The sequence below is a fragment of the Neopelma chrysocephalum genome, unplaced genomic scaffold (genome assembly GCF_003984885.1).
Source record: "Neopelma chrysocephalum unplaced genomic scaffold, ASM398488v2 Primary Assembly neopelma1_200, whole genome shotgun sequence".
NCBI classification, from domain to species: domain Eukaryota; kingdom Metazoa; phylum Chordata; class Aves; order Passeriformes; family Pipridae; genus Neopelma; species Neopelma chrysocephalum.
Window position 1 is genome coordinate 2,709,375 of NW_020897862.1, and position 25,601 is coordinate 2,734,975.

The following is a 25,601-nucleotide window of genomic DNA, read 5'->3' on the forward strand; positions in this document are numbered from 1 at the left end:
AGGGAGGTTATTGCCCAAGTCCCAGGTACTGTGGAACATGCCACAATCCCACCCCCGTGCTGCTGTTCACCATCCTCTGACATCCATGGAAATAAGACACACCACACTTCAGCCCCTACCCACCCCCAGCGTCTTCCATGACATGACAGAGGAGGTGGAAGCACCAATTTTCAGCAGAAAAAGAATCAGTGCCAAACCCTATCCAAGAACTTGCTGATATAAGAGATCAAATCCTCTGTATAGTCCAGACCTTCCCATCATTTTCCAAACAGGATTCCACTTCTAGTTCTTGAGGCTGAGGAAGTGCTACCAAGGACTAAACAGCAGCACTTCATTCTCACAATGTATGCAAAAGAAATGGCTAAGTCCTGGATTATTTAGGATAAGAGGCAATAATCCTTCCTTTTGTGAACCTATGATCTGTTGCCATAGAAATAGGTGCAAAAAACCCAAGTTCCCAATCTGCTGGATGCAAAAAGAAGAACAAGGGGGGAAAAAAGGCCATTTTAGGCAAGAACATGTAGGTGGGGTACTAGTTTTCTAGTAATTGGGCAGGACTTAAAAAGCAAAAACCAAGTACTGCATTTGGAAAGACTCTCAAATACAGATTTAATGAGTTTGGAGCTATATTTACCTTGACTGAATTCAGGCAGCAGCTGAAGGCAATAAGCCACAGCACACACTGCTTCTGAAGTCACACCCTGGGATGAGACAGACAATGCAAAACTGAGCACTTACAATGTGCTCAATCCCTTGCAAAACACCAGGCAAATCATCCCTGAGGAGTTTATAATGTACCACTGCACTAACTCGAACCAGCTTCACTGGGATAGAGAACTTCCTTGCAAAATAAAACCTGAGCAGCAAGAGGTGACAATCACTGACAGCACAGGGGGACTCCACTCACAGCTCACCTGCTGGGCTAACCCCGTGTGGAACCTGCACACACAAACAAGCTCGAGAAAATTCCCAGGCTTGGATAAATTATTCTGCAGGTAGAAGATATTTGCTTAAGACAACAGTGAGGGGAAAATATCTGCAGCAAACACATTTAGGGAATCAACACCTAAGTGTCTGACAGTGCTAGTATAACACAAAATGTTTCCTTGTGAGAGGCCATCAGATGACTTCATTTTGCTCACAAAAATCAGGTTGCAGCTCTGCAGGTCCTGCTGACAAACACTGTTTAGCAACTACTTTGTGTCTGTCACGTAACATAAGAGGACCTTAGGTTCCTTCCAACTCCCAGCACTATTCACTATTCCTCATTTATACACATATTCAAGGCCACACTTTCAATGGATTGCCAGAAGAACAGTCTGCCTGAAAAGTGCTGATAATAATAAACTGGATCTATAAATATTTATATATTTTACATATATTTATAAATATTTACATCTATTCCCCCTCCCCTTTACTACTAGGTCAGAAGATGAAGATGTTTGGTTTTCCATATTTAAAAGAAGTATGGATGTGCAGTTCTTCAGGGGGGTTATCCTCATCCTCACCCAAGGATTATAAGAAAAACCCAATTCTCCATTAAAAGTATTTAAAGCAGCGCTCTTCATTCTGGCACAACTGGATTACAAAGCAATTATACAAATGGCTATGCCAGCAAATCTGAAGGAAAGACACGCCAGGAAGAGGAGCTGATTTGCACAGATCAGCCCCTGGCACAGACCAAGCCATGGCACAGTCCAGCTCACCAGCTGGGAAGCTCCTGGGTAGTTCCAGGTTGTGCCCATGTCCATCACCTGCCAATAAAGGGGTCTGTCAGTGCACACCCAGTGCTAAAGCCCATTTTCCAGTGCAAGAAAAACACATCTATCTAAATTCCAGCAGGCGAATGCTGTCACAGACACATCTGCTCACAAGTAGCAGTTGTGGACAGGATTGAAGATTTAGCCACAGGATCAGATTTCTAGTACAGTGTCAGAGGTTCCAATGCACCCTCTCCTCTCATAAAAGCCAGACCTAGTGTTCTCTTAAGAGGGAACAAGGTGCCCAGTGGACCTAGGCAGGGACACAGACCCACAGTTGTAACCACTCTCTGGGCTTGTCCCCCTCAAGGGCTGTCAGAACTGTGAAACTGCAGCTTCAGCCACTTTAACACTCTGGAGAACACTGGCCCCAGGACAGGATGCTCCAGGAAAGGTGCCTCTTTTTGCCACTGCAGTACCTGTCACAAGCTCCCCAAGGAAATGTTGCTACAGCTGCTGGTCTGAACTCAGCACCCCAACCAACAAACAGGCAGCCAGGTTGTGATCTCAAAGAAAGACCACAAAACATACCAGAGTTTTTCTATCTGACCCAAACTCACACGGATTAAGGAGTTCCTGTACATTGTACGTGGACATCAAATCTTTTATTTCCTTGATTCAAAAAGCAAAGGTAGCATCATATCTGTGTTTGACATTGTGTCTGTGTCCCTCATAAAGCTGTCCTCCTTGATGACTATGGAAGATTAATTTGTGAGGCAGAGTAAGAAATCTGGTCACATCAGAACATTACTAAGAAACACAAACACGTACCCCCAAAGAATTATCAAGGTCACCTCCTGACAGAATTTACCAGCAGTCTTCAAGGACTTGGGAAGAAATGCTTTCCATTCCAGAGACCTTTTGATGAACTTGAGCAAAACAAATGCAATCTCCTCCCTCAAAAGGCATGTTAGCCTCAACTGGGTCAAAGAAACACTGCCTGCTTCACTGGGATTGCTTCAGGCCACCAGGATTTCTTGGTTACCCTAAATATGTCACAGAAATGCCAAGTCTTGTATATGGGCTAACGTGCCACTGATCATTTATGTGGTTACACAAACAGCAAAGGCTTTAGAGCAAACCCTAAGCATGATACTGTGAATGTAGAAATATGCTTCTACTGCTAAGTGTAAACTTGAAGTGAACCTTAACACAGGGAGCCCTTGGGGCTGCCTTTTCTCCAAGAGAAGCACTCAGTAGATGAGCTGATTGCTGTCTGTTGCTATAAAGACTAAAGTGCCTCATATTCCATACATCCCTGCACTCCTGTCACGCTATGCCAGATTAGAATCTGTCAAATTAAAGCTTTGCTCCTTTTTATGAGATCTGCATCCTGACATCTCTCCTGATGCTTTTCAAGCCTGCTTTCCAACTGGTCTGAATTTGTTCTAAAGTCAGGAACGTCCTGTGCAATCAAGAAACCAAGTAACCAAAAAATTTTGCTCCCTAATCAATAATTTTGACTGCTATGGAATCTCCCTGAGTTCTAGCACCGTGCTAAGTATGCTGTGATTTTACAGCCCTGTTCCCCATGAAATCCTGCCTTCACCCCTCATCAACCACCACAGGAAGTAGGATTTTCTCTTTCCTTGCCTCAAACACGTCAGAAAAAATGGGGGAGACCCCGACCCCCGGGAGCCTCTGTCCCTGCATCCTCACACTTCTCCCGATGCTTCTCAAGCCTGCTTTCCAACTGGTCTGAATTTGTCCGAAAGTCAGGAACGTCCTGTGCAATCAAGAAACCAAAGAATTTTGCTCCCTGATCAATCTTTTTGACTTCTACGGACACCCCCCCCCGAGTTCTAGCACCGTGCTAAGCGCGTTGTTATTTTACAATCCTGCCTTCATCCCTCACCAACCACGACAGCAAGCAGGATTTTCTCTTTCCCTGCCCCAAACGCTTCAGAAAAAACGGGGGAGACTCCGATCGTTGGGAGCCCGTGTCCCCGGCGGTGTGAGGGCAGCGACCCGCGGTACTCACCGCTCCCACCGCGGTGCGTCCTGGATGCTCAGCCCGGCACACACAAAAGCCATTCCGGGCGACACGGAAGGACAGATCCGGCCATTCACCCACACCCTGACAACGCGGGGGGCCTTTCCCTCAGCACCCTCCTCGGGGACGGACCCAAACCCTGGCCGGGCGCACCCGCGGTGTCCCCACAGCCGCGGTGTCCCCACAGCCGCGGTGTCCCCACAGCCGCGGTGTCCCCACAGCCGCGGTGTCCCCACAGCCGCGGTGTCCCCACAGCCGGGCACCGGGCCCCGCGTGGCGCCTTCCCGCCGCCGCGGGCCGCACATCCCGCCATGTCCCTCCCTCCCTTCATTCCCTCCTTCCCTTCCCTTCCCATACCCTCCCTCCCTCCTCCTCCTCCTGCCTGCCGGCCGTACCTCCGCGCGAAGCGGTAGAGCAGCAGCCCCGCAGCCGCGGCGCAGGCTGTGGCGCCCAGCCCGGCTCCCTCCATGCCGGCCCCGGCCCCGACCCGGCGGCGGCGCTTTGTACGCGGCGCGGCCGCCCCCCCGTCCCGCCCCTCGCTCGGCGGCGGGGGCGGCGCGTGACTCACGGAAAGGCCGGAGTCGTGCGGCGGGGCCGCCGTGAGTCAGCGCCGCCGAAAAAAGGCCGAGATCGTGGCGGCGGGGGCGGCCCCGCGGGCCCCCCGGCGCTGCCCCGGCCCCGTGCGGGGGCTGGCGGCGAGGGGAGGTCGTGCCTGGCCCCCGCCGTGCCTGGCCCCGGGCCCGCCGCGCTCGGGAGGCGCGCGGGGGAGGGGGGGGGGGGGGGGAGTTGTTGGCTTGACTAAATTTAGACGCGGCGCTTTCCGCGTTAGAGACGGACAGGCCGGGCGTCCCCGGGAAGGGCGGCCGCGCTGCACCGAGTCATTCGCACAGTCACAGAATATCCCGGGCTGGAAGGGACACACAAGGATCATCCAGTCCAACCCCTGGCCTTGCACAGACACCCCAACAATTCCCCCCTGTCCCTCAGAGCGTTGTCCAAACGCTCCTGGAGCTCTGGCAGCCTTGGGGCTGTGCCCACTGCCCTGGGGAGCCTCGTCAGTGCCCCACCACACTCTGGGGGAAGAACCTTCTCCTGGAATCCAACCTAAACCTTCCCTGGCACAGCTCCAGCCGCTCCCTGGGTCCTGTCACTGATCCCCACAGAGATCAGCACCTTTCCCCTCACAATGAAGTTGTAACTGCAATGAGGTCTCCTCTCAGTCCCCTCAGCTGCTCTTCCTACACCTTCCCCTCAAGGCCCTTCACAGGTCCCAGCTCTGAAAGGGGAAAAAGGCTTCAAACATCACGTTTAACACCATTAAAAAAGGCACAAATGGAAAAGATCTTCACAAATATTTGTGCTGGAAGTAAGCTGTGCTTTTAAGCTTGTCTTAACTATGGTTGGGCTCTCTTCACTGTTTCATTTCCCTCTCCACAGATTTAACCATGGTAATGAATTCTGTGGAGTAACAGTGAATATTTCATCTTGACAAATGTAAAAGGGACATAATTTTTCCATCTCTCTTCCACTGTTTACCACAGTCACTTAAGGATTGTTTCATGAGCCCAAACGATAGGGATAGGAGGAACAACCCACCCAGTTATTTGGCACATGAAGACCTTCGAGGTCCTCTAGGACTTCTGGAGAGCTGGTTATTTTTTCTTCAGAGGTCCCTCCCTTCCTATCAACTCTCTGTAGCACCAGTCCAGCCCGAGATGCATTGTTTGAAAGTTTCCTCCTTAAAGGAGCTAATGAGGAACTTGTGCAAAACCACCATAAATCACAGTGAGCACAATCACAATACAAGCATGGATGCCAATTCTCAGCAAATGCACGTATTTTGAGGGATATCATGATACCTAAAGGGAGGCAGTAAGTCTTACAGCATAAGGACTTGACAAATCTTCAAATGCCTCAAAAATGCTTCCAAAACTAAATTAACCAACAAGAGCAGCTCATACTATTGCAGCAACAGTGTGTTTGTAATCTCAATTTAACTGTTAATATATGAATAGGAACAGGTTCAGTCCTGGTAAAGTTAATGGGGTCATAGTGGTGACTTCAGATAGGACTGTAGTTTCATCACCTTACTGATAATTAAACTACAAAGGGACTATTAATGAAGCCTTTACCTGTCTTCCATGAAAATGACTTTCTGTGGAAGCTGGAGAAGAGGAATGAAGAGTGAAAAATGCTTTTAGTTTGACTTTCACAAGCAGAGAAAGGTTGGTTATTTTTAAATTCAGGTATCGTTTTGGTAAAAGCTACTTCAAATTCTTTCCTCTGGTAATAGGCTTATTCCATACTCAGTGACATCAATGGGATTGCTCACAGAGCGTCACCTAAAAATGGTAACTCTTTATAGGGTTTAAGGAATCAAGGGCCAGTGAATTTTAAAAATTCTATTAGAGAGAGGAAGGAAAAAGGATTTAATTATGTTAATTCAGAAACTCTATTAGTTCCCAATATAGCTTATTAACCCTCTATCAAATTAAGACTAATTCTGTCAGGATTGGTAACAAAGCCTAAAGAACAGGAACAAAAATCCCGCAGAATTCCTGATTTTCCATCAGATTTAGGCAGAACAAAAAACTGTTCACTTTCTCTTGCTTTCTGTCTTACCAAGGCCCAGACTCCTCCAAAGGGCTGGAGTTCCCTCCCCTCATTCTCAGAAGACATCAGCAGTCTACACATTTGACTAACATTTTAGAAGTGAGCTAGAGCACTGTATGTACAGAGGAATGCTAATTTAGGAAAGCAAATCTCAGAAAATGTTTCAGAGTAGCAGCACAAGTGTCCCAGTTCTCAAAAATAGCATCAGCAGTTTGACAGTTTTGCCTCCTATACAGGGAGTGAAGCTTTTGCTGCTCATCGTCTCCATAAAAAAACCCATGTCAATTTTTACTCAACTGTTTCCTGTTTTAGCTTAGGAGGAACGTGATCTGTTTTGTTCAGTAAGACATAACAGAAATCAGTTATTTTTGCCTCACAATGAGGTATACATACAGTCTGCTCTCTCTGCTGTAAGCTCCTACATCACACTGATGTCAAACATGACCTTGAGTACCAGTCATCAGCTGGGGTCTGGTGCGAACAAATGGGATCTGAATCCAGTTATCAGCCCATTCTACTTCTGCAGCAAAACACCAGCCTGGAAACTTTACCTGATCAAAGACAGCCCTGCTCACTACCAGGCTGTTTCTCAATGCTTCCCATGCTCCTTCCAAGCCTGCACACCACCATCTCTGCTGTGAGCGGTCCCTGAAGTCAAAGATGTCCATAAACACTTGTTTATGCTCAAGAACTCAACTCCTGCTCAGATCACGAGCAGCTCATTGTTCAGGCCACCAGGGAAGGCAGAAGCTGGGCTCAAATCTGCAGGGTTTGTCTCAGCTGCCAAGGCAAATGACACTAATGAAGAGCATAGTATGGCCAAAGCAAAACACAAATCTACACATTTGAGTTCGAAAACACTATCAGTAATAGTAATTCATATACTACACTTGAATTACAAGGTACTGCTGCAAGTGGTGAAGATTATTAAAATTGAAACCATACTCTTATTTTTTATGAAGAACTAATCTCAGGTGTGCAGGATATTTGATTTTTAAGTGAAAGGCAAGAATTGTATCATGAGAACTGTTGAAGAATACCCCTTGGATACTGTGTTTGTGAAGGGGAAGGCAGACATCACAGCTATATGAAATGTGAGAACTCTTCAGAACACTGCACTAAGCTGATGAATCCTTATTGCCTTCAGCAAGAAATCAACTAATAACATGAAGGAACTATTTACATAGACTGGGGATTTTTTTGGTGTTAACTGCAGTGATGTATCCACGAGATAACACAGTATCTCATTCCCATCAGAAGCACTGCTCTACAAGGACATCAAGTCAAGAGGGACTTGTTCCTGAGTATCATATTGTAAAGCAGAATCCAGAACTGCATTTATAGTGTTTAGGACATAGCTTATCCTCTCTTCCACTCTCTAGACCTCTGGCATTGAAGTATAAGGCAAACATAGTTCAATAAAGTCCCATTGCAGTAAAAGGATACCTGACCAAGTTACTCCATCTCATGGGATTCCCACAGGGCAGCCAGGCCACAATCACTGACTGTCCTTATGCTCTCAGGCCTGCACAAAAACAAGGTCTAAAAGCCAAGTCCTGACAGATCTGTTTATACCCAGTAGCATAACCATGTATCCCAAATGCACAGGGGTACAGAACTGTAGTTACATTTTTATGACAAGCCTCCCAGAATCATATTGGAAGTGATTTTTCTAAGAGATTCTGGTGTGCATAGTTCACACCATCAAAACAGAGAAACAAGACTGTCCTACTTGAACACTCCAGGGTGTTCACACAGCAATGAATGATGCACCTTGAATAAACCAGAACTACTCTCAAACTTGTTTGGGCATTTAGGGCATTACAGTGCTATAAAGCAACATGACCCCCGTGCTAAGAAGACAGAGTTTCAAATGTCCAAACCAGTTCTCCTGTTTTAATACAGTTTTAATGAACATCAGTCCAAGAGATCACTTGATAGTATGAGGTACATTCCTTGACCATATATGGCTGTGCTTAAGGAAAAGGACAAACATATACTTAAATTAAATAGTGTAATTTAATTTAGTAGCATTTTAATTATCATCAAGTTAAAAAAAAATTATAATTAACTATTAACGTTAATGACTTGAAACCTTTCAGAAAGCATGACTCCAAAAGGAAATATCCACAGGTGGTCACGGACTTGTAGTTTTCCCACCAGCACTGCCACCTGCACCAGTCTCTTAAAGGACTATTTGTTCAGTGAAGGAATTGGTCTTCAGTCTGTAACTGAAGTCTTGGCTCTGCTACTTTGCATGGTCTTCTAAGAGATACACAATTAACTCGTAGGTGGACAACACAATGGCTGTGTTTGGGATCTGCCGGATGAGCTGGGCAAAGAGTCCTCTGTAGAAGGCCAGGTAACCTTCCTCCCGTGCCACCAGCCGAGCTGTCTGGATGAAAGCCTTGTACTTGGTGCCTTCCTCCCGCAGCCGTGTCCGTATGACCTCTGCAGAGCAGGGGAACAGTGTTAACAGAGCAAACCTTCCACCCTTATGGCTTTCAACAGCTTTTATAACTACAGAAATGGTTCTCTGCTAAGTGTTACTCCCACATTCTCCTAGGAAAGCTGCACACAGCAGGACTCTCATGCTAAGAGTGCACACTTGGCTTTGCTACTTCACTAATACATACTCAGAATAATTCTTTCAGCTCGAGTTCTATCTGGTCTGTCACAGTTCACACCTCTGCTTTAAAAGACAATAAGCACTGAAGAGACACTGCTTTGTGCTAAACCACTGATTCCATTTAAAGCCATGTTCAGCAGGCCAAGAGACAGAGGTCTGCTGCATGAGGAATGATCCTTCATTTTAAGAAACATGCCACTACCAGGAAAGGTCTTGTATGCAAACCCCAGGGACAGGAAAACCTTCCTGTACCAACAGCCTGCCAGTACATCCAGCCATGGAATCCTGGACACATCGCCCTTCAGGCAAGAGGAAAAGTTAAAGAGTTCTTCATGTGGAATAAATGAATTGTTTGCTCATTGAAGCTACTACAGATCTAAATGCTTTACTGATGCTACATAATCAATATTGCTCTTTCTACACAACCATGGTACCGTTCACATCTATCCAAAAAGAATAACACTGCTCAGCCCACAAGTGTTTCTTTCCCACAACTTGATCACAGAATCCCAAAGGCTGTGGGGACTTAGCTACATGAGGCTACTAGTAAAAACAGAAACATTAAGCAAGCAATTTCTTTTTGGTGTTTTTTTGGGTTGTTTTTAAACTAGCAAGTCCCAAGCACCAACCACGTGTCTCCCTAGGAATGGTGGGACCGGTACTGAAAATGCCAATGCACAACAACACGCAGTTGGCCATTCAAAGAACTAGGAATTTTCATCCCTAAACCCCATCATTTGTCTTGGATTACAGGCAACAGCTGCTCTACAGTTCTCATAAATGGAAGAGCTGACATACCGTGTGGATAAGCAATACAAGAGGCACAGCCCTTGGAAACAGCAGCAGCAAACATCAGTCCAAAGAAGTTCGTCGAGCTCCTTTCAGTCCCATTAGAAGAAGGGGGTGGTTGGACTTCCTTTAAGTGCTTTTTCAAACTTTCATAAATAGCAAAGCAGATGATGGTCTCAGAAATCCCTGCATAGGAGGCAGTCAGGCCCCTATAAAAGCCACGGATACCTTCTGTTTGGTACACATATCTAGCACACTGCAAAGCATTCATTGGTTTGGAGCCCCTGACTCTAAAAAATAAACAGAACAGAGCATATTATGAGCAAAGAAAAGAATTAATATTCGAAAAACATCCACCCTTATGGCTTTCAGTATTTTTATAAATACAGAAGTGGTTCTCTGCTAAGTGTTACTCCCACATTCTCCTAGGAAAGCTGCACACAGCAGGACTCTCATGCTAAGAGTGCACACTTGGCTTTGCTACTTCACTAATACATACTCAGAATAATTCTTTCAGCTCGAGTTCCATCCAGTCTGTCACAGTTCACACCTCTGCTTTAAAAGACAATAAGCACTGAAGAGACACTGCTTTGTGCTAAACCACTGATTCCATTTAAAGCCATGTTCAGCAGGCCAAGAGACACAGGTCTGCTGCATGAGGAACGATCCTTCATTTTAAGAGGCAGCACTCAGTTCAAAGGTGCCACCCTGTGAAGTGCTGAAATTAAGTCCTATAAATTATTTATAAAGTTGTCGTGCCTTATAAGATCCTTCTTATTTGACCTAACATGTCCTTGCAGGAGGGAATTTCCATTCTAAGCAGTCACGTTTTTAGCAGAGTCCCTTCTTGCTTCGATATCCATCAGTGACTGTGAATCACTCGGCTAAAAGATACTGCTGTCAAATTCCCCCTCTGTCTTCAGGAGCTGTGGTTAACAGCAACACAATGCTGAAGGAGGCAAAAAAACATTAAACCACTGCAACAGATTCTTAGTGCCTCCAGGGTGTTTGATGAAACTACACTAATGTGGCTTCTTTACAATTTAAACTCATCATCTTTCTGTTTACATGAGCATCAGCACCTTTGGCCTGCTGCAGTAACACACACCTGTATGACCTGGATTCAGTACAAGTGACCTTTCCATAGCCTCTGTTACTGCTGTATCAAAGCATTTCAGTCCTTATTACATTTATCCTCAACATGACCCCTGAATTACAGAGGATTCTGTATGCAGGAATCTGGGAGAAAAACAATGCTGTGCTCAACTAAAGATTTACAGTGAAACCAGAGACTGAACCAAACAGCTCTCAAGGCAACTTCCACATCCTTCTCAACAGGATCTGTGCATCCAACTGACACAGGACACACAGAACCAGAACTTTTAGTCTGACCAGAGAGAAATATGGTGGAACTGGGAGTCAGGGAAACAACTGGGCAAGCTCTATGGAAGTACAAAGAGCCATGAGTAAAGACATGGAAGTTCAGTTTTCCAGAGGCTCCCTTAGCCATGCAGTGGCATCCAATCTCCCTCAGTCAGGTACTTACTTCCGTTCCAGCTGCATTCTCGTTTTCACCATCCATATAGGATTCATCAGGGAATTTGTGATAAAGGCTGGAGAAAAGAAAACCAAATGTACAGCTGAATCCAGGCTGGTGGATTGTCATGACCTTTATCCCCCTGTGCAGTGATGCAGTTCCAGTCACCAGCTCTGGCTAGAGGTGTCAAAAGCCCCCCAGGTTCACAGCTTTACAATCTCATGTTAAACTTCAGGAGGCATCAACCAGTGGATCCTTCCTTTTTGCACCTATTTTAATATGTATGTCATGTTCCTAAAGGCTGCTGCAGACAACATACCTTCCTCACTGACTGGGTTTTGGAATCCCAGCTCCAAGCAAACCCGTGGGAACACACTCCTGTGCTGGACTTGTGTTCCCCAGGGCTGTAGGTGGTGCCCTTGAGCCGCTCATTAACAGAACCCACCCCTAATTAAGGGCTTCGGTTGGGAACGGTTATTTTTAGCGACCACTCTGATGACTGATGATTGAACTAGCAGAGCTCTTCTGCAGTATTTTTCCTACAAGAACAAACTACTTTCCCCAGCCTGGTAGGAAAAATACAACATCCTGAAAATATTTGGCTAAAACAGTATCAGAAGTTTGCTGGTGTCCACTAATAATTTTTTTTCATGCCTTCAGAGACATTACCAGAGCATTGCAGCTGGAAAAACATCCCAAATTAGTAAACAGCAATCTAGAAATATTTCAAGGTTGAACAGAAAAACAGTTTCTGCACAGACAAAGTCAATTTAGGAGCTTGCAAACTGCTGTTTTCTGGCACATACCACCTCAGACTAAGTGTACATTTTCAGAACATGCCACACACTGCCCTTTGTACTTGTTTATATACCACAACCACCCAGAGGTGTCAGCCAGGACTGCTGTGTTAGCCCAGGTCCTGCACAGACAGACAGCCCAGTCCCCACCTTATGATCCATTCTTTTAATATCTGAACTATTTAGAGGGCCAGAAGGAGTCTTGTAGCAACAACAGCTTGGAATAAATACTTTAAAGAATTAAGGTGCATCTCAGAGCCACTGTCTCAGACACCAGTGCACTGCCTGCTGAGGGCTGGACACAGGTACTGCTGCAGACCATGGGGAAGGTGAATTATAAACACAAACCTGCAGAACCTGCAGAACAGACATGCACAATGTTGCTGTTGGGCACAAACATGCTGTTGAATTGCTCTTTGGCTTTGGAGTAGCATCCAAAGTAGACAGCTCTGTGGGGAAAAAAAAAAGAAAAGCAGTGTAATACAATATCAAATGAGACAATTACTGTTCTTCTCCCCACCCCTGAAAACCAAACCTCTCTCCAAAGAGGCCTCCACATGACCACTTCTATCTACAAGGACACAGGAGGTTTTGTTTGGCTTTGGGGTTTTTTTTTTCCCCTTACACTACAGTGCCCCTATTTGACTTGACACCCACAGGGTAAAAATATTTTACTATGGGAGGCAAGATGGTCTTGCAGACAAAGCAAGTTAGATCTGATACCTACACCAGCTCTGGCACTATACACTTTTTGTAAACTTGGGACTGTCCCTTTCCCACCTGGAGCCCATGTTTTCCATAAATTTGTGCAGCACTCTAACTGCATCAGCAGCACTTCATGCTTTAAACACTTAAGCCTGGACTGAAATAAAAGTTTTATCCACCTCAAATCCCTACAAAATGCACAGGAATGGAGGAAGCTCAGCTGATCTGCAACAATCAATGGGGTGAGTAAGAAGCTGCCTGAATCAAGTAAGCTCAGCTCACAGCTAAGGGAACTGCTAGAAAAAGGTGGATAATGGTGGCTACAATTTGAGAATTTCCATGAAATACCTTACTGCAATCTTATGGATGAATGTGAAGGAACCCAAAAGACAGCATGAGTGAGTTGCATGGACAAGCATGGATTGGATTCAGATCCCTGCTGCAAAGGTCACCTGTACAGAAACAGGACTCCCTGCTTCCAGAGGGGAACATCCCACCTACTAGGCAAGAGGCCAGGCAGGGAGTTCACCATTCTTCAAGTTCCCTTTCAACTGGTTCAATTTTAGGCACAAAACATCCGCCAATTTTCCAGTGGCCAATGAGTTTTAACATTTCCTAGACAGAAAGATCTTCAGCCCTGCCAAGACTGGGACAGCCACAGGCACACGTAGAATCCCTTTCGGTGCCTGTAAGACTTCCAAATGCAAGCAAATTTGTAGCTGCTTTTGTTGTTGCTGTTAAAAGAGGGGCACACACTCCCTTCTGGGGTTGTGTGGCAGCAATGAGACTCCTTCCCCCTCAGCTGAAGTTTTTCATTGGAGAAGAATTCAGGCAATCAAGGATCAGACAGGTATCCCTGCCCCCTGGCATCCAGCTCCCACTCACTGCTGGGCACTGTTACATATTCAAGAGAAGCAGCATATTAGAATAATGCAATTATTAGTCCTACAGACTTTTCTGCACTGTACAGACTTTTCTCTTGCCTTCTCAAGCACATAAGTGGCTCTTGCAATGACTTGGAATTTCAGTGCTGTATTTACTCTGCATCTTACAGTGTTACACAAGTGTAAACCAGATTTCTACCAGTGTTTCTTGGTGTGCACACTGAGCAGTGTACCTCTACAAATCTCACTTTACAGACGGGATAACTTCATGGCCTGCTATTTTGAATCACAAATGCACTGTTAACATTTGTGTTGGCATCTCAAATGTTACTTTTAGCAATAGTTTAACTATTTACCTTGATGGTGCAACTCCAACCAAGTTTGGACCCAGCCCTCGGAAGAGTGACCTTGGTCCTTCTTTTTCCAGAATTGACCTTAAAATAAAAACAAAGATAGTATTTAGGTTAAAAGTTACATTTCTTGTTCTGTCAGGCAGAACTATATAAAAGCAATGAGTATTACTGTGAAGCTATAAAGATTTTAAGCTACATGATATCCTTCAAAATTAGTAGAATTATAGACTACTGAATAAAAGCCACTGTACCATAAAATTCAGTGCACTACAGGCAAATGGGTGGCATATGGCACCAGGTTATAATTTCCATTCATTGAAAGCTGTCAGGAATTGATTTAAAGTTTCCTGGAGAATCCAGTGATAGTTGAGTCTGATGAAGAAAGGATATTTTTGGCATTCTCTGTATCTAAGCTATTCAGGAGTTTGCCTCCTGTACAGTCCTGTACAGAGAGATGAAAAAAGAAATGCTTTTCCCTTTCACAATGACCCAGTGATGACACAAAGGTGAAATGTGGCAGCCAAACCACAAGCTATGTGAGTGCACAGTCTGCTAGACAGCAGCTCTCCGAACTGAACTCCCCATGGGAAAACCATGCAAGAAAATCCAGATAATTCCAGGCTCCATGGGCAGTCACTGCACTCACTGGAACTGCCAGGTTTCAGAATTTGCTCTCTAGGTCATTAGCACTGTTGAGAGTGTTCCCCACAGACTTCAAACCCAAGCTCATTAGACAGGAGGAGATACATGAGCTTCTGAAACACTTTTTTTCTGCAGCAGAGTTGAACTTTCTGTATAAACTCCAGGGCTGAGTGTCTCCAAGGAGACAGATCCACCAACTACTTGTTCTTTGTCACTTAACAGTCACGACTGCAGATTCCAGCTGGGCTAACTCATCAGAATCTTAAATGGATTAGACAAAAACAGCCTGTCCTTCTGGAATGAACTTCTATCAGCAGCAGGCTTAACCTGCCTCCCTGGGTACCTGTTTTCTTTCTATTTACAGCTGTTAAGGGGCTTTCATACTTAACACCTTTAACCCTTAGAGAGCAATTTTACAGGTAGGGCTCTAATGGCTGCTTCCACAGCCATATAATTTTCCCAAATCTGGAGGCCCAAGTCATACTCAGTTTGGCAATGAATGCACGATCAGGATTGAAAAAGGGCTGAAAGAGTAAAAGCAAGAGACTGAATTTCACTTCTTTCTTCATACATTTTTATTTTCTTAGGTTAATCAACAGCATTATCTGCTCTTCATAGATGCTGCCTGCAGGGGAATGACAGCAGAAATATTTTGCTCTTACTTCTCAATCCTCTAAAGTAATCAGCTTGAAAACTTGGCAATACACATAGCTAAGCAATTCCTGAAGCGAAATGAAATCAAGATCATAGTCACCATATTTAACAAGCTTAATAAATATATTAAAAGGTTGACCCAATTTTAAACCATTTCCTCTCCCCCTAAAAAAAATGAGACAGTCCCAGAAAAAGATGGGCCCAGAGGATGAATTAAGAACCTTTTGCCTTAAAGTTTTCACCTCCTTTAGTTACAGCTGCCTAAAGTCAAATGCTGCAAGGTGAAAAGACAGCAAGGGAAAGGAAATGAAAATCAAAGGCAACTGGCACTACCTCACGCATTCAGTCACGAACTGCTCTAGACTCACCTCTGAGTAGACAAAGAAATGTTTGGCAGGGGAGAGCAGGCTGTTTACAATACAGAAACTCAAGTGCCAGAATGACTCCCAGGCAGAGAGCTCTGCAGAGAATTTGAATTAGCACTCCACTGTTATATAACTGTGCAGCTTCTCCCCAGGCAGGCTGCCAGGCCTGCTGGTCTTACATAAAATCATTCAACTTGCATTGCCACCCGGTGTTTTCTTTGGCATTCCTGCCACCTGATCTCAACAGGACCTCTCTGCATCACCCTGGGGTGCCCAGGGAGCCAAAAGAACTCAATCCTTTTGCAGGAGGTCTGACCCATGTGTCGATGGTGCTTTGGTATTAAACACAGTGGTAGGGATTGGGATGTCAGAGTTGCTGGTAGAATTTTTCAGCAGCTGTAAGATAAGTAATTTCACATTTGCTCTTCTTCATGAACACACAGCTGAAAGGGCACAGCGAGAGCAGCAAGTGCTGCAGCCTGAGCCACTCAGAAGGCTTTTAACAGAGACTGTAATACTGTTGTCGACAGGATTGATGGATAATAATAATCAGCAATGACAACATCTAACAGCAGAGGAGAGCTCATTGTCAGCTACAGCCGAGAAGGTAAAAGCCTCCAAGTAGAGATTACATTTTAGGGAGTGCTTTTGCAAAAAGTGTTCTCCCCCACTGCCATAAGTTTCAGTTTTAGATCATCCATACAAAAGTACAGCAAGCATGTCTTAAAATGTATGGGAACACAGAATTCTGGAGGTCACCTGGTTCAAAGCAGTGCCAGCTTCAAGGACAGACCAGGGGCAGACCTGCAGCACTAAGGGCAGGAATCACAAACCTGGTTACAGTGCTGGCCCATGGAGGTGAAGGAAAGGCTCTCACTTCTGTATGAGACTCCAAAGAGAGTGTGCTTCCAGAGAGGGCTTAAAAATTCCCTCCATCAAACAGGTAAATGGGCAGCAATAGCAACAAGTATCTCTACAAGTTACTCAAAGCAAATTGGGAATGGCTCCAGGAAAAAGAAAAAGACAGCATGTATGACTTATGCAGTCCTTCAATCCTTTACCAGGAACTGCCCTCAGTTAGTAAGGATTACGTGTGCAATGCTCAAAGGACACAGCAAACACGACTATTCCAAATGAGTGACAAAGATGACACTTTTCAGTGTTGAAAAAGAGAAAAAAAAAAGTCCTTTCTGACAGTTCCCACAAGCTAAGGTACATTAAGATCTTACAGTCTGTCCTGTGTATTGACCCCTAGGAAATCATAACTACCAAAAAGCCTAAATGTGAGGAGACGATTTAAAAATAACCCTCCAGGCTCTTACTCAATTTGGAAAGTTTCTAAGCACTGGAAACAAATTCCCATGGAAGTTCAAAGGAGCACTCAGGAGTCCTGAATACATCTGTGCTTTTAAAAGAATGATTTCTCTTTCTGTGGCTGAAGGCAGAAGCCCAACTGACATGAATCTTTCCAGTGCAAGTCTGGAGCAAAATTTGCATTCTGTGTTTGCACAGAGGAAGGGAAAACTCGGATCACTGGAGTCAAGGAACTGAATGAGAGGAGCAGCAGCACTCACTTGAGGACACTGAAGAGCCCAGGTGACACAGATGTTGGCCTGACCATCCCTTCACCACTGATGGTCCCCAGCTGCACCTGTGGGTAGTAGACAGTCCGGAAGGCCAGCTTGGAAGATTGAAGCCTTGTCTTTATTACCTCTAAGGGACACGTAAAGATGGCACCAACTGTTCCCCCACATCTGCAAAATACAATTTAAACAGAAGACAAGAGGTTGAAAACCAAATCACAGCACAGTGTGTAAATAAAACCTGAAGACTTGTCTCCAGCTGGTTCTATGTTGTGGACAAATCATTAGGAAACAGGGTAATTTTGGCAGGAGGCAAAGGAAAACTGTTCCCATGCCCTGGGGGAAGGGAGAAAGCTGGAGAAACTGGTAGAATGATCATGTGTAGCGATGAGATTGGTAAACACAAAGGTGATTCCCAGCACTGACACAAAATCCCTGACTGACCATGGGACTGGTCCCATGTTCTACCACAACGTGGAATTCTGCCTGTAAAAACTTCAGAGGCATCCAATGTTTCAGAGGTTGTTGTCCTAAAACAGACATACCCTTGGATGGATTTTCTTATGGGAAGCAGGAAGTTGGGAGATGAGAACAAGCCACTGGGGATTAGGACACTACAGACTGAAAACACAACAACATAATTCTTCACCACTTCAGTACTTATGATTACAGAGGAGTAAATATAGAAACTATACTAAGTTAGGCACTCTTAAATAAAAGAATGGACGTCAACTTTTTTGGGGGGTTGTACAGAGGGAAGGAAGCTGCAAGGATGAGAAGGAGGGTGGGAAAACAGAATAACAGGGCAGAAAGGCTACTAAGGAACAGCCCACCCCACTCTAATAACAGAAGAACAGAAATAAAATATTATACACACACGATCCTATAATAGGCATAAATTCATCTTAATACTGTCACACTGAGCCTCATAAAAAGGACACCTGGACAAGAATATAAAGTGTATCAATCCTAATTTTCATTTTAATCAGTGATCTGGAGAGTGACTGGTCAAACCCATTTCTCTCTCTGCTGCTGTTCCTCTGTCGTAATTGAATGTCCCCTCTGGCAAACTTCACAATTAAACATAATGCTGGGCTTGGCTAAAAGGTAATAAAATCTACATTTTATTACTCAAACACACCGGGATTTAACTAAATATTAGACTTAACTAAATACTTCAGTTTTTTTTCTAAGGGCATTTACTACAACTGAACTGATTAGGAAATATTTTCTTTGTTTACACAAGTGTCAAAGCACGTGACTCCTTCCAAAACCTGTGTTTACAATTTTCCTTACAAAACACCACGAGTCAACAACTTAACTCTCTTTGATGTTCATGTGAAATTGTAATTTAAATAGTTTTCCATGAAAGGGAGATGAATTTAAAAAAAGATGAATTTAAAAAAATAATCCCACCCTTTTTCTTGTGTATAAAAAGCCCCACTGGTTGCTAAAGAACATTACCTGCACTAATTTGGGAACAGAGATCCGTAGAAGGACATTAATGAATGCACTAGTGCATATTTCCTAAAGCCCCTTCTAGACATGAACTACTTTACTAGGAGAATCCTTTTTTTAAACACAAGGAAAAGGGCAATAAAAGAATGGCAAAAAGATCCCAGCTGTAGATACTGTCTTGGAATTGAAGGTTATAAAGGCTTTATCCAGTACAGCTTATTTTTGCTTGCTGAAACAGTATGTCTTGCATCAACAGAAACCACTCTTTGCCAAACCCCTGAAGTTTTTAACAGCCTGACCACCCTGACTATACAACCACAGAAATGAAGGTCTTTATAAGGTTCAAAAGGACACCCCAGACCTCATGGCCAGGGAACACAACTTCCTCACCACAGCTTTCGTGTCCTGCAAGATTCTGTCCGAGAATGACCCCAAACTGTGCTTTTCAGATGTTAAATGCATCCAACAGAAGAAACTGTTTTCAAGGAGACTGACAAGATGATTTAACAGCACTGTTCCATGAGTTTCTTCTCTAAGTCCTTGCTCCTTCCTCTTCCCTGATGAAAGGGATAAAAATCTGAACTTGGGACAAGCCACCCATCCACAGTGACAGACACCATAAGAATGGACTTTGCCTTCTCCCTTTGGAGCACTTATGCTTTGAGTGCTGCCTGAAGTCAGCAACTGGGTCCACAGCAGCTGAAACTGTGTCATTTGGCTCAGAAATGACCCTGCTCACAGACTTTATCAGGGCTGATTATTTTGTGTACTGACCCAGGGCTCGGAGCTGAGGTCTCTGAGTATCAGCAAAGAGCCTCCAGTTCAGCGTCCTTGTTTTGTCAGATGAATCTCACGTTGCTCACACTTCTCTGAAATTAGACCTCAGGGGGAAAAGGCCGGTCAGGAATGGCTTCTCCAGCAAAACCTTTCCTGTTCCACACATAACTCAGAGCAGAAAGTGTTTTGAGGATCCCCCTTTCAGGTCCTCACTGATTCCTTCCCTAAGATGTACATCCAATACAGATACAAGTACATACAATTAACACCTGACTCATCATCCTACTCAGAGCAATTGTAAGTCTGTGGGAACTTGATGAAGAGAATTTGATTGCCTTAATTCCCAATTCATTCCCCTACCAATGCTCCACTGCTGTGTACCCTGTCTTCAGTCCTCATTTATTTCACATTTATGACCATTACAACAATACTTTGTCAGTAACAATTCATAAATTCAGAGCACTGAAACTCTATTTGCTATTTTCTGAACCACCAGCTGCTCAGTCCAGTGACATCTTGCCATACAGTTTTTTAGCCTCTCTGGCATATGCCCTCCTGCAGCAGCTGTCTTCTTGCCTTCCTACTCCACTCCTTGCCTTTCATCCTTTTAGACTGATAATCCAGTTAATTTATGCAGCCTTTAATATTTAAGTACTTCTGGCAATGCACATGTAATCCTCTGATACTCAGCACAATGAGTGAATATTTGCAATACCAGTTTTAACAGCTCAGAGTTTATGTTGTCAGTGTGACATTTAAGAAAAAAAACATTCTCTAACAGAGCAATTCTCAAAATGTCACCAGGGTGCACACACACTGTTTCAAATATAAATATACTGCAGATAGTTCAAGTAAGGACTTTGATGTATTGGGCAGTTTTTTCAGATGAGATTATTTTTCTCTGCATGGGAATTCTACACATCCCTCCCTGGTGTTGCTCCAGTTCCTGGGAACACGCCTGAAAAACAACACACTGTGCACAAGAGAAACACTTTGTATTCCTGGGGTGTTCCAAATGCCTGACTCTGGGAAGAAAGGAGAAACAACCTCAGCTATATAAACAGCCACAGACCCCAAAAGGTTCAGGGCTATGCAGGAAGATAAACTTGATTTGGGAAAGTCTTATGCTGCCTCCAAGTCTTCATACTGCTGTGAGTCAGGGATTTTTTTAATCCATCAGTGCAGAACAATAGTTTCAGAGATGTTAAACAGTGTTTACTGCACCAGCCTCTTGCAAAAATCCCAAAACAGTGCCTGAATCTGTCCTTAGTGAAAAGATAGAAACTTCCCTAGAAACATAACACAATGACAGAGTATTTTCAACAAGTCAAACACAGAAACATGGAGAAACATAATGTATTCTGCATTAACAGCTGCAGAGAAATAATTTACTTCCATAAAAGAGAAGACTTTAAAAAACATACAGAAGATTCACATCTCAAAATCCAACTCCCATTTCTCCCTTGCTGCCAGCTTTCTGCCTGTACAAAGTCCACCCCCAATGTACCCATGACTTGCACTTGAAATAAACCCTCAGCACCCACCAGAACAATTGATAGAGATGCCAAGAATCTTAATTAAGAGCAAGACTTACTTCATCACTCCTAGATTTAATCACTGAGCAATATTCTCAATACAAATAACAAGACAATGCTGAACGTTAAAGGGAGCTCTGCAAAACAAAGATCTTTCAGTAGAGTACCCCTGACTTCACCAAGATCACAAGCAATGATGATGGAGCTGCCTGGTTAGAGAAATCACAGCTTATAACCAGCCTGACACATTTTGCAGTGGGAGTATATGAAGTTCTTCTGGTTTTCCAAACCATGCCACGTGGTCTAACGTGATGTGCACAGCAGAAACAGCCAAGCAGGTTCTACCTTTGAGATTTCATCACTGCACTGTCAATACTGTAAAGAAAACAATCTGCTGCATTCTCAGATGCCACAGGAAACTGAGTATCACAGCAATGCAGACTGTTCCTAATGAATTTTAAGATATTGGTCGTTCAATGAATCCCAGCTAATAATGTTACCTTGAGCATCAAACACCTCTTGGCTTTGACTGAGACAATCCACCTGTGCCCGGGGAGACAGATACCACTGTGCCCTCAATTCAAAGCAGCTGGATGTCACCCACCTTCCCACATTAATGCTTCCAACTCTTATACAGGTGGCTTAAGCAAGCTTTGGTATCTAAGGCTGCTTTTCAGAGCCACAGGAGCAAGGGAGTTGTGGAATTAGGCTTCAATTCCGAGACAGAAAACAGCCAAGTCACAAACATGGTTCCAATCAAACACTCCCCCCAGTCTGCACCAAACCACTCCAGAACACACATCACACAGTGCCTATATGAACTCGGGATTAAAAGCTTCTGCCCAGGTTTTGCTCTTTGCCAGTTCTAGGAAGGGCACTGCAGCCTCCCAATACCACTTCTTAGGAAATCCCTATAGTAAACAGCATTACTCCAGCTGGAAAGACAACATGGAGTAAGCTCTGCTGCAGCAGCTTTTCCTAAACAAAAACAAGCAACAACTGTCCTGACTTGAGCAGGGAAACAGGAACCCAGGCTTGTAAACAGCCTTATATCTGTTGTGCAACTCAGGCATCATTGTCCCTGCTGCTTCCAAAACCTTCCCAGCCCTCAGAGCCGTGTTCCCATCAGAACTCCAAGACCCTTTGGTTTGCTGTTACCACTGGCAGCCTTAAAAGGAACGAACAGAAACTAAGGGGCCAATGAGTCCGTTTGCCTTGAACAACCTGGTTAATAGGAAACCACCTCTTTCAACAACTGCAGAGCACTTTGCAACATTCAAGTGCATTTCATCACTCCCAGGCTCTGAAGTACTAAACACTTCTGTTCTGGCCACTGAGATTATCTGAGGCTGGCCTGGTTTGTGCACACATAAAGATAGTGTATTACATTTTAATCTCACACCACCCCCCATCCTCACCTTCCCAGAAAGCCACTGTAGCAGCAATAATGTCTCTATTCAAATTATTTCAAGTGAATTGGCTGCTCTCGCTTTATCTGCAGAAAACACTTTACAAGTGAACAAAGGTTGGCATCTTACACTTATAAAGTATTCTGAACTTCCAGCATTTTCTTTGGCTGTATGGGTAATTTTATCCAAGGTCTTGGTTCTGCAAGCAGCTTTATGTCACAGTACAACCCATTTACTGTAACAACGTTCTGTGAAATGAAGTGCAAAGGTGAAGGTATATGAAGGACTGAGGAAAAGGCCTCAACAGAGACTATTACTCAAGCACTAACACACTAATTCTTTCTAAAATTCCTTTGGGATGTAATAGATGCAGCAAAATATTATCACAGCTGAGCTCCTTTAAACAGACTTTATTGAGCAGATATTCTCTACCACTACTACTATTAAAAAGCAAAATGCTCAAGGCAGACATGACAGAGAGCCTTTTATCTAATTTGATTAGGGTTTCCAGCTTGCCTGTCAGTGGGCTGGCCCAGCACCCCTCCAAACACATCACCTATTTCCCACAACATTTCTTACATGTAGGGAAAGGCATTTTAATAATTCGGGCACCAGTTTGATGTTCCATTTCTTGTTCTATCCAGTGAGCCCCAAAAAGTGCATTTCTCACTTGAAAAGCAGATAATAGCATTAATAAATGTGCACACACAGAGAGGATATGGGAATTCAGGGCCTGAAACTGGGAGAGCTCTGAAATAAACTGCATGGCAGGTTGGGTGTGTGTGGGGCCAGACACTTCAGCCTTGGCTGGTGCTGGAGAATCCTAAATCTGCTGTCTCATTTTCCCATTACAGAAATGATGGCACACTTTCCCTTGTCCCTTTAAATAACAAGAAATGCAGAACCAGCAATAGGTCCAGCACTGAACCTTTAAAGGCCCATTTACCCTAAAAGGGCATCTCTGTCCCCTGTGCTGCATCTTCATCACTGCTTCAGAACCAGATCAATCTTATCCCACCAGAGTGGTCAGGGGGGATATTCCCTGCTGGGTTCTCCCTGTGAGCTCTCTCAAAACCAGACTGGACCTCGTGCCTTCCTGGGCCTGCTGCAAAAAGTGTTTACTGGGATCCCTGGAGAAGAGTACAACAAATCACTGAGGAAGATGCTGACCACCCAGTACTAGATTAAAACACTAATGAGCATAAAATTCCTATTTATTTATAGTCTGATGAGTTACATGAGGACACCAGGAGCTCTGGATAGGCGTTGTTACTACCCAAAGAAGTTCCACGTGTACATCCAGGTCCAGCTTCTGTCCCAGGTTCCAGGTGCTGCTCTGATCCAAGTGGAGGAGGCAGGGGGAAGAGGGGATTTAGCACAAAGTATTCAAGCCAGCAGAAGTGTCTCTGAAAAACTGAGCTCTCTTGGGTATAATATTATATTAAATGAACCTATTGTTCCAAGGACATGTCAGAGGAGACTGAAATCTCCTGTTTAGCAACAGAAAAAAAATCGGTCTGCTATTAAACAGATTTAAACTGACAACAGATTTCATGTTGGCTTCCCAACTACTGTCAGCTGACAAGCACTACGGAATATTCTATTACTTAGATAACTTAAGCTGCTAAAAACTTAAAATTAAATATTTTTGACAAGGGCAAAAGTCCACTTAATCTGCACGACAGATGATTAAAAATTAGTTTACAGCATAAAATTTTCTTACTGGATTACTGTTAAAACAACTGTCGTAAGTTAACCAACAGGGCTTTTTGGAAGGGTTTTTGGCTGGTGGTTTGTGTTGTGTTACTTTAACACAACAAAACCAGTACGTTTACAGGTCCTGGAAGCAAGAAGCGGCCTGGAATGCCAGGTCATTTGCACACAAGTACCAGGCCCTTCTCGAACTCCCCTTCCCCCCACTGCTTTTCCCTTTCGGGAGCACTTGCTTTTCAGTGTGATCACAGGGATCAGGCAGTTACGGGCTCCGTGGAACGCCTCCACGCCGACTGCCACCTCCACAGAGCCCATGGAAGCGCTGAGCCAACACCTCCTTCCCCAGCCCGCGCCGCGGCCCAGCGACAAACACGCAGCCACCCGAGCGGGCAGCGCTGTTTGGGCGACAGCGCTCAGCCCTGCCCGGCCCCGCAGGCCCCGCAGGCAGGGCAGCATTTACGGCGATCCCTTTCCCCGCGCCCTGCGGGCTCTGGACCTCACACACCGCGAGTGTCACAGCGCAGCCGGCGTGACCTCGGGCGGCCCCGAGAGCCCTCCCTGCCCGGCGCGCCAAGGATGGATTTGCTATTCCTGGGCGGCCCGGCTCCTTCCAGACGGCAGCGGGCACAGGGGGGTCCCTCACGGCGGGGCACGGGGGGGAAGGGAGGGCAAAGTGTCCCCACCCGCCCCTCAGGCGGGAGCCGCGGGGGCCGGCGCGTCCCTCCCGGCGGGGCTCGCACTCACCCGCCGGCGAAGAGGTGCAGCAGCGTGTTCTCCTGCGGGCCGCCCGCCATGGCCGCGGCGGCGGTGGCGGTGCTGAAGGAAGGTGTCGCAGGCGGTGCCGCCGGGCCGCGCTCGGGCCCCGCCGGGAGCTGCGGGCGGCGAACGGGCCGCGCGCGCGCACGTGACTCCCGGCGGGCGGGGCGGGGCCGGCCGCGCGGTGACGTCACCGGAGGAGGCACCGCCCCGCGCGGTGACGTCACCGCACACACTCCCGCCTCGCCGTGACGTCACCGCGAGCGGAGGGACACGGGGGGCGCGGGGTGGTCGAGGGCGGTGACCCCCGCGGAGGTGACAGTGGCTCTCTGTATGTGTGTGTGTGTGATGGCACTCACACAGCCCCTGCCGCCGCTGTCCCCGCGGCGCTCTCGCAGGCGCCTCTCGGAGCGCAGCAGTGCTCGAGCCAAAGCTAAAGCTCCGGCTTTGAGTCACGGGAGATCCGGATTGGGTATTAGGAAAAAAAATAAGGTGGTCATCCATCACGCATTGGAAGGTAGTGGAGTCACCAGCCCTGGAGATGTCTGGATCTGGCACTGGGCGATGTGATTTTAGTGGTTTAGGGGTTACATTGATAGCGCTGGGTGATGGTTGGGCTTGATGATCTTAAAGGTCTCTTCCAGCCTTG

General features: G+C 45.4%; 2 protein-coding genes across 5 annotated transcripts in view; both read right to left on the bottom strand.

Annotated features, from left to right (window-relative positions):
* The window catches only part of TMEM201 (transmembrane protein 201), a 29,191-nt gene extending 24,945 nt beyond the window's left edge, over nt 1-4,246 (bottom strand). For 2 of the 4 annotated variants that reach the window (XM_027702982.1, XM_027702981.1), the window contains exon 1: nt 4,149-4,246. In XM_027702982.1, coding sequence (XP_027558783.1) covers nt 4,149-4,222 — 74 coding nt within the window. In that variant the 5' untranslated portion in view covers nt 4,223-4,246. Of the gene's footprint in view, nt 1-3,741; nt 3,815-4,148 lie in introns of those variants that run through there. The other 2 variants (XM_027702984.1, XM_027702983.1) reach the window with 1 other exon arrangement.
* Nucleotides 4,247-8,233: 3,987 nt separating this feature from the next.
* On the bottom strand, nt 8,234-25,054 carry SLC25A33 (solute carrier family 25 member 33). Its single transcript, XM_027702985.1, has 7 exons — nt 24,941-25,054; nt 17,296-17,475; nt 14,064-14,141; nt 12,467-12,567; nt 11,331-11,397; nt 9,794-10,074; nt 8,234-8,817 (listed from the first exon to the last, which is right to left on the bottom strand). Exons 1-7 carry the CDS (start codon nt 24,988-24,990, stop codon nt 8,615-8,617), a joined length of 960 nt encoding a protein of 319 aa, XP_027558786.1. The 5' UTR covers nt 24,991-25,054; the 3' UTR covers nt 8,234-8,614.
* Between the last annotated feature and the right edge of the window lie 547 nt (nt 25,055-25,601).

Coding starts and splice junctions, on each gene's coding strand:
- SLC25A33 (XM_027702985.1), bottom strand. CDS start 24,990: ATGGCGGGCGGCCCGCAGGAGAACACGCTGCTGCACCTCTTCGCCGGC. Junction 12,568..14,063: donor GTTGGAGTTGCACCATCAAG/GTAAATAGTTAA, acceptor TTTTCCCCACAG/AGCTGTCTACTTTGGATGCT. Junction 10,075..11,330: donor AGAATGCAGCTGGAACGGAA/GTAAGTACCTGA, acceptor TTTATTTTTTAG/AGTCAGGGGCTCCAAACCAA.